Source organism: Alosa sapidissima, chromosome 17 (genome assembly GCF_018492685.1).
Source record: "Alosa sapidissima isolate fAloSap1 chromosome 17, fAloSap1.pri, whole genome shotgun sequence".
Lineage (NCBI taxonomy): Eukaryota > Metazoa > Chordata > Actinopteri > Clupeiformes > Clupeidae > Alosa > Alosa sapidissima.
The window spans coordinates 23,171,406-23,182,839 of record NC_055973.1 but is presented as its reverse complement, the minus strand read 5'-3'; the positions used below and the strand labels follow the sequence as shown (position 1 = coordinate 23,182,839).

The following is an 11,434-nucleotide window of genomic DNA, read 5'->3' as shown; positions in this document are numbered from 1 at the left end:
GAGATGTGGAAAACAGAAGTCCACCTATACCATTGATATGACATTCACTTCATACATATAATATAAACAAATTGACTTTATATTCACAGTATCAACCACAACCAGTTGATTTATGTTGAGAATGGTAGACCTACACATAAAGAGGTTTCAGTGTAATGCTGCACGTTGAGGATACACACAGACAAACACAGACAGAGGGTACAGACACGGAGGTGCAGGTAGCTTTATAATGCTTTTATTCCATAGAGACCGCAGCATCTCACAAGAGCTGTGGCCATAAACCACAATGGAGGTTTGCTTTACTTGAGTGATTCAGTTGGGACAAACAAGTCTGTCCGAGCAATGAACTGTACAAACACACACACACACACACACATACTGAAAAATGAGAACCTTTCATTAAAGCGGTTACACACATACACACACACACACACGCCGTTTTCTCTTTCATGTGAGCACAAATGCATGCATATATCCATGCACACACTTGAAAAGATTTCCTCACACACACACACACACACACACACACACACACACACACACAGAGCAGTGAAGCAGAGCAGGGGTATTTGACTGCAGAACACTGGCCGGTTTCTCGAGCTGTCCACACGTGTATCCTAGGGCCGCGCGGGTTTTCTGGGGAGATTGTGGATGAAAACACACTCACTTCCGTGCCTTTACAGTCTACATGAAGCAATGATATGGAACACCAGTCCTCGCCGCCGGCCTCTCCCAGTGTTCAGCGCATATAGAAAATAGACTTTTAATGTTTCTAGTACAGTACACTCTCTAGTTACTGACTGATAAATACACCCTGTTGGTTCTCAAAATATATAGATGTATTGTATATGTATATACACAAAGGTCCATGCGTCCACCATATACATGTAGCACAATAAATAGTCACAAGTCAACACAGCATTAAGATGAACGGTTCCTTTCAACATGAATGGCTGAGCGGTATAGTGGAGGGGGCTTCAGGCAGCATTTGCAATCTGCAGGGGTGTGGTGGCTCTGGTTTCATTTACCATCGGAGGCGGTGAGCCTAAATGAACCCAAAACCCTGAAAAATATGTTCCTGTATCTTGGTTGTGTTAGATGTGTCACTCAAGAAAGTGGGTGGGACCGTTGAGGTGTGGAGCCGTCAGGATTGGCTCGTGTTGCCCTGAGCCCTGATGATGGACACTTTCTCCCATGAACACAGGGGGTGCTGAGAACAATGTAGAGGATTTGTGGGTTCAGCCAGAGGATTCCTAGTTCTCAGGAAATACACTCATTTGTGTCTTATGCAGATCATGCATGCCTAATACACATCATCGTCTCTGCCCTTGAAACCCAAGGAGGGCCTGGTTGGGTTCATATGGTAGTCAGCACCTGAAGAAGCACCAGTTAGTTGACATTTTTGCTTTCCCGAAGTCAGCATAGTCTCCTGTAACTCATAGTGTGTGGAGGGCCGTTCCTACAAACATTTAGGTGAAATGTTTACAATTGTTCAAGCTTTCAGCAGTAAGTCACTGTACCTTGGCTTAATATCTCAATTATTAGACCTCTGAGAGGAAAGGGGCTCCAGAAACGAGAGAGGGTGAAGACAGAAAGAGTGAAGGGAGAGATTCTAAGATGGGTCGAGTTTGGCACGGTAGCGGGTGGTTGCTAGGTTACAGGTCTGCGGGTGCAGAGAAAGCATCTCTTTGAGGTCGAGTCTCAGAATGAACACTATGACCCCTGCAAGCAAGCCAGCAAGTGCACACACACACAGGGGAATGGAGACACACACACACACACACACACACACAAAATGGTGCAGGGCCATCTGCCTAATTGCCATCTCCACATTTATAAGACAGCTGTGGTAAGATGACACCTGACAGCCATCAAGATGATGGATATTTCTCTAGAAGCCTGTTGGCTCTGTACCGAGGTAATGACTAGTAATGACCCACGTTAATGGACAGCCACACTCAGCATCCGCTACGTTTCTACCCATCATGCATCTGTCTGTCTCCCAGCAGGGGACTGTCAGGTCAGCCCTCCGGTTACTCACATGAAAGATTCTCTGATGCAAAGCAACCAGCCTTCCTCTTCTGCATGTGTGTGTGTGAAAGGGAGGCTTGTTTAATGTGTGTGTGAGAGAGTCTGTGATTGAGGCTTGCCCTATTCATGTGTCTGTATGTTTGTGTGAATGTGTGGTGAGGCTGAAAAACACTGTGTTTCTATGCGTGTGTCTGTGATCTTGAAAATCAGCCAATTTCAGACCTCTTGACAGCAACAGAACCCTTTATTCTTTCAGTCTTTTCAGCCCCCACCTCCCCAGACAAAAAGCAGGATACCCCCATTCCTTAACACACGCACACACACACACACATGCATTCAGATGCGCACACACGCACACACACACACACACACATTTGCAAATGCTGCCTTGCAAAATGGGGATCTATATATTCAGAGGAGGAAGCAGCGCAAGCATACACACACACACACACTTAATATCTGCAGCTGTAATGTTGGATTCGCATGGTTTCAAGTGTTCCCTCTTGGGATTTGTTTTCTTATCACTGATTTGCAATGGACACCAGATGAGGAGAGTCTTTGACCCTTGACCCATATGAGCAGTTGGGCATCAACAGAACGGTTACCATTGGCAACGTGACTTTAGCTTGTTCTCCTTCACAGCATGGGAAGGAGAGGATCCAGTGAGACACACACACACACACACACACACACACACACACAAAATGTGTCAGAATAATACCTTCAATAAATAAAAAAAAAAGTATACAGAGAACACATTTCTTCAGACAATCTCCTTCTAGCTTCACAGCCACTCAACATGGGCTGGTGTGATGACTTCTTTGCATTAAATTAATGCAAAATGGTACAGTTTAAGGATGAACTCAAACTTAGCAAACACAAGAAAGAAAAATAATCCAGAGACGAGGTGTAACCAAGCACACCTATTACAGTAAAACAAAAACATCCAGTGGTCTATTTTAGTGATGAAAACAAAAAAAAGAAACTGTTTCTTTTCATCAGGAGATTTATAGCAGGAGCCACAAAACATGCCAGCCCTTAATGAAAGCAGCTTCTGTGATCTTCACCACCTCAGAGAAAAGCATTCTGGGAGATACACAAGAAAGGCAAAGTTACTCAGGGAATTGAACTGAATGTGTCTGGAGCTTCAAGACCTTTAGCTTTGAAGCCTCTGAGACTTCTCACAAACTAAAACAGAAAGCCAGTCAATATCTCAACAACCAATTTTGGGTGCAGTAGCTATTTATTTATTTTTAGTATTTATTTTTAGTATATCTTAGTATTTCAAACTGGCCTATAGCAGGACTACTGATAATATAGCATAACTACTGATAAGAGAAATACATTTGGGAATATTTGGCATATAAAGTTTAACCTTATCAAAGAAGGTTTGAAAGACTATTCGAATCACAAGTCTCAGTTCCTGTTCTCAATGCCAATGCCTTTACATTGTCTACACTGACAGGCTCCTGATATTGCTCTGTGAGAGACTCCAGTGAGCATGTGCAGTGGATTTTTTATCTCCCCACAGTGGACAGGGCCACTGGAGGAAGTTGACTGTCCAGTCATCGCCTGTCCGTCATTTCCTCCGGAGTAGGGATACGAACGGAAAGGTCTGTGACGTTTTTGACTCAACAATCATTGGATGCGATTTGCGGTCAGTGACCAAGCAAAGCTGAACAGCAGACCAACCAAACACAAAAACGAACAAGCATCTCTGACCTGAAACTGACATTGCAGTTAAATTTGAAGAATGGTATGGTGCCCTTCTCACATCTCCCTGAACGGTTTAACTTGGTGGCGGTGAAGGTTCAGCAGATTGTGTCTTACAGTGTAACCTCTTCACAAAAACGCAGTGGGCTACTCGCTCTCTAACGGCAAAATAAGCAGGACTTGATCACACACTCCTTATAGAGATGTCACAGTGCATGTCCTGTATACAGCAAAGGTGTGTGTATGCCCAAAAGGCCTTACACTTGTCCACCTCTCCCTCTGACTGTCCAACTGTCTGTCTGTATGTCTGCGTGTCTTTTTCTCCTCACATACAGACATTTCAGGTTTTTTCTTTTCCAGTGATAAGCATGCAGACCAAAAGAAAATAAATACTTCTATACTGAAAACAACAAGTATAAAACATTTCTTTCTGGTTCTGTACAGCAGGTAAGTTTTTTTTTTTTCATTTTTCTTCTTTGTAAACAAAGCAAGAACATCAAAAAAACAATAACAACCAAAAACACACACACACACCATGTCGTTATGACACTATCCACAGACACACAAGATACAGTGTTGGAACAATGTGATGATGAGGCATAGCATGTCGTTGGGTCATAATACAACCCAACACTGGGTTGACTGAATTCTTTAAATAATAATAATAAAAAAAATCAATCTTTTGGCTCGTAGGTCTGAGTGTACACCTATAGCAAACATTAAAATTGCACTCTGAAATGGAGCATGCACTAGGACTGAATGTTCACGTCTGGTTTTACCCAAAGACTCCTCTAGAAAAGATCAGAGATTTGGGATCTTAAAGCGGTACAGTACATTGGTCTTCACATATGCGCACCCCTTCTACCTCTGAATGTATTTTGGTATCATTGTTTACTAAAAGTTGTTTCCTTTCTGTCACTTTTCTTCTTAGCCAAGGCCCTCTGACACCCAAACAGTGTAAATGTTACCACAGTCCAAAATGGTGTTCATTTGGGCATACCCAATTTACAGTAACTAAGAAACGTAATTTCTCAAAAGGCACATCCCTCTGGTTCTGTTTGCCTTTAACCAGTCCAAGCCATGCAGAGTTAGAGAACACAGCAATGTCAGGCATAGGGCAGCTCCGGGCTTTGCTCTGCGCTGTACGGAGACCATGGAGGCCACTACTGATTGCCTTTGGACACATCTGCTAAGCGAGCATTATGCATGCTAGTAGTGCAAGCAAGCAAAGCCTCAATGCAACTGGTTTGAAAAGCGTTGAAAAAAACAACGGGCTGGTAGAAAAGCGTTGAGAAACACAACCACATTTAAATGCCTACTGCAGCTAGAAACACTAAGCTGGATGCAGGTTACAGTTTGCAGTCCATTGACCTGAATGACACAGGAGGCAAGCAAAAAGGGGGCATTCTCATCTGTTAGCCATGATGTTGAGCCAGTGTGTAGACAGGATTATTGCATATCTAATTGGAGGGGCACTTTACCACTAAAAGCCCTACCAGCCAAACTATTGATTTTTAGGGTTTTTCCTTTTTAAAGGTGACAAAAGTCACGCTGTCTCTCTCGCTCACACACACACACACACACACACACAAAGGAACACTGAGAACACACAGACGTTGACAACAGCCCCCCCCCTCCCGATTTTGCACATTCATCTCAGATGAGGAACAAGAAAACCACGGAAACTGTTGCCATGGTTGTGTGTCCTTTGCACAGAATCCCCAGTAGTTTGTCAGTCAGTCTGTTTAGCCTCTACACGCGGATCCTCTGTGATACAAATGCAATCCAGGTGCCACCATGGACGAGCACAAGGGCAAGCCCTCCATTTTTATTGTTCCGGCAAAAACCTGTCCTGACATTACTGATCCACAGTATATTTCCCTCCATTAGTCAAGTGCAGTGATGCAATGCCTCTTCAAGCCACCAGAGGGAGCTAGAGAGCTGCTCTCACTCCAGTATAAGGACACACAGCAGCAGTCCTGTGTAAAAAAAGGCGCTCGAGCTAACAGCAGAGAGCGGCGCTAACAGTAGAGGGACATGCGACTCCGCCTCATGGCCTCGCTGATGAGGTACGCCGGGCTGATCTCCGGCTCCTCGGTCATCACCTCGATGTTCTGCCACTCGCCGCACTGGTTGGACTTCTTGATGGTGTCCACCACGCACAGCGCGTACAGGCAGTCCTCGAAGGTGGCCGCCATGGTCAGCGGCCGACCGTCCCACGTGCGCCGGTCGTCCTGGTCCTGGAAGGCCTGCCGGACCGCCTGCACCATGCAGATGGTGCCGGTCAGGTAGGGCGAGGGGATGTCGCTGAACGCCTTGTCTGGCAACGACGCGTTCCCCAGCGGCGTGCTGTCCTTGAGCAGCAGCTGCCGTCCGCCCTCGCCGCTGTTCTTCTGGCCGTACAGGTCCGTGCCGTTGACCGTGAGCCGGCCGGCCGTCCCCACGACGATGACCTCCTGGCGGAACTCGCCGGGCACGTTGAAGTTGAGCGTAACCGTGCAGCAGGCGCCGCCCTCCAGGACCATCTGGAAGGTGCAGAAGTCGTCGCTGGTGATCTGGCGGATGCCGCGGATGTGGTCCGTCTGCTTGACGAAGGTCTTGAGGAAGCCGTGCACCTTGGCCGCGCGCCGCCCGGTCAGGAAGGTCAAAAGGTCGATGATGTAGCTGCCCACGGAGTGAAGGCCGCCGCCGCCCATCAGGTCGTCACAGCTCCAGTTATACTTCTTCCCTAGAAGACTCCCGCCATGGACCTGCACACAGAGCAAACACACACTCTTAACACCACATGAACAGCCACACACACTCCTAACAGCACCACATGAACAGCCATGGACCTGCACACAGAGCAAACACACACTCTTAACACCACATGAACAGCCACACACACTCCTAACAGCACCACATGAACAGCCATGGACCTGCACACAGAGCAAACACACACTCCTAACAACACCACATGAACAGCCACACACACTCTTAACACCACATGAACAGCCACACACACTCTTAACACCACATGAACAGCCACAGACCTGCACACAGAGCAAACACACACTCCTAACAACACCACATGAACAGCCACACACACTCTTAACAACACCACATGAACAGCCACACACACTCTTAACAACACCACATGAACAGCCATGGACCTGCACACAGAGCAAACACACACTCTTAACAACACCACATGAACAGCCACAGACCTGCACACAGAGCAAACACACACTCTTAACAACACCACATGAACAGCCACACACACTCCTAACAACACCACATGAACAGCCACACACACTGTTAACAACACCACATGAACAGCCACAGACCTGCACACAGAGCAAACACACACTCTTAACAACACCACATGAACAGCCACACACACTCCTAACAACACCACATGTACAGCCACAGACCTGCACACAGAGCAAACACACACTCTTAACAACACCACATGAACAGCCACACACACTCCTAACAACACCACATGAACAGCCACACACACTCTTAACAACACCACATGAACAGCCACACACACTCTTAACAACACCACATGAACAGCCACACACACTCCTAACAACACCACATGAACAGCCACACACACTCTTAACAACACCACATAAACAGCCACAGACCTACACACAGAGCAAACACACACTCTTAACAACACCACATGAACAGCCATACACACTCCTAACAACACCACATGAACAGCCACACACACTGTTAACACCACCACATGAACAGCCACACACACTCTTAACAACACCACATAAACAGCCACAGACCTGCACACACAGCAAACACACACTCTTAACAACACCACATGAACAGCCACACACACTCCTAACAACACCACATGAACAGCCACACACACTCTTAACAACACCACATAAACAGCCACAGACCTGCACACACAGCAAACACACACTCTTAACAACACAACAGTCACAGTGACCAGAAGAATATCAGGACTCAGGATGACAAGGTGGGATTGAAGGTCAACATTTTTAAAATGAGGAAAATAAATAAATAAATGAGGATCAGAAAAGAAAACTGCTTAAATTCTCTGAGGTTTTACAAGCATCCAACATCCACTTTCCAAACACAATACAATACAGAAGATTTACACAAGTGTGCCCTCCTGTGTGCATTATACACATCATAATCCCAGACTGGTAGATACAGAATATGCATCAACAAAATATGCAACAGTACAAACGGTCCATTCAGCATATTCAGGGTGTGTGTGTGTGTGTGTGTGTGCCTACTGAATGCCTCGCACACCAGTAGCTTCCCGACATAGCCCTCCTCCAGAATATTCAGTGTGTGTTTGTGTGTGTGTGTGTGCGTGCGTGCATGTGCACACCAGCAGCTTCCCGACATACAGTATAATAGCCCTCCTCCAGCATATGTGTGTGTGTGTGAGTGAGTGTGAGAGCGAGAGTGTGTGTGTGTGTGTGAGTGAGTGAGTGAGTGAGTGAGTGTGAGAGAGTGAGTGAGTGTGTGTGAGAGAGAGTGTGAAAGCGAGAGAGTGTGTGTGTGTGAGTGAGTGAGTGAGTGCGTGCGTGTGAGTGAGTGTGAGAGAGTGAGTGTGTGTGCGTGAGTGAGTGAGTGAGTGAGTGTGAGAGAGAGTGTGTGAGTGAGTGAGTGAGTGAGTGAGTGAGTGAGTGTGAGAGAGAGTGTGTGAGTGAGTGAGTGAGTGAGTGAGTGAGTGAGTGAGTGAGTGTGAGAGAGAGTGTGTGAGTGAGTGAGTGAGTGAGTGAGTGAGTGAGTGTGAGAGAGTGAGTGTGTGTGCGTGCGTGAGTGAGTGAGTGAGTGAGTGAGTGAGTGAGTGAGTGAGTGAGTGAGTGTGAGAGAGAGTGAGTGAGTGAGTGAGTGAGTGAGTGAGTGAGTGTGTGCGTGTACCTGTGCCTCGCACACCAGCAGCTCCCCGATGTAGCCCTCCTCCAGCAGCTCCTTCATGCGCACAAACGCGGGCAAGAAACGCAGCACGTTTCCCATGATGCTCAGCAGCTTTGGGTAGTACTGGGCGGCCGACATCATGCGGAAGGCGTCCAGAGGAGTCGCCGTGCGGTCGCAGATCACATTCTTCCCAATACCTTGAGAGGAAAAACAAACAAAAAATAAGAAACTGAAATAGGGGTGTGAAACATATCACACAGCACACACACATTATGAAACATCACTTCAGAATAGTCGCCAGAGACACAACACAGTGAATGAAGGACAACTGGACTTCCTAGTGTGAGACACTCTATGATTGCCAATGTGCATTAGGGTTTAAGTTTATGATTTTTGGGATTGAGGTACAGATTATAGATTTTTTCTCTGATATCTCTCTAGATTCTACTCAATTTTGCTGGTCGCCTGCCATAAATCGCTGTCGCGTCGCCAGTCGTGTGTGTAGGCCTTAAGTGGGAGTGTCTATGGGGGGGTGGATTAAGCTTAGACAAAACACATCCTTATCCTTGGTCAGAATGTCTCCTTGATTACACACCAACACGACACAATGGATGTTGGCCCACTGTGTCTCAGAACACATTACAGTGCGCGACCCGACCCAACCCAAGTCCACTCAATGAGGTATGGCACGTGGCGACGACGAACTGGGACGTGACTAGGAACCGTAGACAGAGGGGTGGATTGGGTCCGTGCCTCCATTGTTCTGCGACCCAGCTGAGAGGAAGTGACCGTCCCGCCCCCCCCACGTGAGGAGGGAGTACGAGCTCACACCCGCCGCCGCCGCAGCCGAGCGAGCGAGCGAGCGTCACCACTGCTGCCCTCGTCCCCGTCGCCATTCTCGTCATCAGCAAGGGCAGGAAGAGGCTGGCTGACGAGAAACAGGGTCACGGCACTTCAAACGAGACCTAATTAGGAGCTTCCTGTCGCTGCTCCAGAGGCAGCTAAGCCCCCAGAAGAGCTGAGCTGAACGGCTGAGCGGCGGGGAGTGGAGCTGAATATTGCATGACTTCCAATGAGCAACGGGACTGCAGCTATTCAAAGGAGCATGCAGAGCAAAACACGATTCTCCACTCACATCAGCATGACCCATCACTGGAGCAAGGCCAAACCAATCAATCCAGAGTGGCTAATGCCGGATTTCTCCATTAAAGCTCAAGGGCTTTCTGCAGTCATTGATACGGAACCTTATAAAGAGATATGTAGTAGTATGGAGCATGAAGATACGACACCTCTTAGATGCAGAGGCCCTGGGAATAAATGTCAATGGCAATCAGTGGCAATGGGAATCAGAGGCCCTGGGAATCAGTGACAATGGGAATCACTTAAAATCCAGAGCATCACTGACAGCTACAGTCAGGTATGCAGAACCCCCTGACCTTAGCCAAGGTTAATTATCCAGGCTGTCAGCACACAGTAATTGACGGCAGGTCAAATACGCTACAGTTCGATGAGATGTCATACAGTGGGATGCCTTTGGGACAAAATATTAGTAATCTTCTAGGAACACTACGGACATAGGAATCTAGAGGTACTATAAGCCTACACTATAGGGACACTATAGAGGACAAGGATATTATAGAGGTGTTACAGACTAACTTAAAAGTATTATACACCATCATATACATATATACAGTACTGTAACTACTATAGAAGTCTTATGGTATTACTATAGTTCTTTTTCATAAGAGCTGACCAAAGCCCTGTCCTCCAGCCAGCCAGCCAGCCAGCCAGGTCACCCAGTTACTCCACAGATTCACACGACGTGGCCCCCCTCGGCCTCATGAACAGCAGCGACACAACAACGACAGCAACCACAAAAAAAAAAAAAAAAAAAAAGAAAAGAAAAACCTTGTAGGCTAATCTACCATTAGTTCCCTGTGGCAGAGCTCAGGCCAGAAGACTAATCCCTGTGATCTGACCCACTTCTCTATGGCAGCAAAGGGACTGAGGAGAACACACAAAGAAAGGGAGGGAAAGGTGAGAAAAGGGGAAAGCCCAAAGCCGTGGCAGCAAGGCTACTCTGGGGTGAATAGCCCAAAGCCGTGGCAGCAAGGCTACTCTGGGGTGAATAGCCTTGGACTCTGGCCTGTCTGACCGTGAGGGAGAGAACGCAGGACACAGCACAGGCCATGCTCTCTTACAGTGCACCTATTTAAAAGCACTACAATGCAACATAAGAAAAGAATAGATGGGGACACATCTTCATGTTAAATGGTCCTGTAAGGATTGCGACACCCTTGACAGAAAAGAGCAACCTGAATTAAACACTATTTAAAATACAGACGACTTTTTAATATAGAGCTCGCCTCAAGTATCCAAATCTGGTTTTCACATGCTCCTCAAATTGACTTGAAGCATACATAGTCCTGTGACCAGCCATTTCCACAAGGTGCAACGGCTATTCAGCTAAGCGCCTTTATGCTCTAGGTAAGTGTTTTTCAATCTTTTTTGTGCCACGGCACACTTTTGACACTTAAAATGTCCCACGGCACACTAACATCCTGTGTGAAGAAAAAATAAACATACCATAGCCTAAAATTTCAAATAATACACAGATATGGCCTTATTATGGCTTCTATGGAAGACCTGCTCAATAAAACAAGCGCCCTCTGTTTTATTTGTAGGTGACTATATCTAATTGAATTGTTGTTATGAACTGGATATGTGATGATTCTGTGAATACTGGATATGGGGCCCCCGTTGTACAATGCCTGCATACCACAAATAG

The 11,434-nt window shown here is 46.7% G+C and overlaps 1 protein-coding gene across 1 annotated transcript in view; it reads right to left on the bottom strand.

The window, feature by feature from the left end:
• Positions 1 to 213: 213 nt before the first annotated feature.
• gfod1 (glucose-fructose oxidoreductase domain containing 1) overlaps positions 214 to 11,434 on the bottom strand; it is a 39,313-nt gene continuing 28,092 nt past the window's right edge. Inside the window, exons 2-3 of the mRNA XM_042067491.1 lie at positions 8,650 to 8,843; positions 214 to 6,494 (exon numbers count right to left, since the gene is read on the bottom strand). Coding sequence (XP_041923425.1) covers positions 5,766 to 6,494; positions 8,650 to 8,843 — 923 coding nt within the window. The 3' untranslated portion in view covers positions 214 to 5,765. The remainder of the gene's footprint in view (positions 6,495 to 8,649; positions 8,844 to 11,434) is intronic.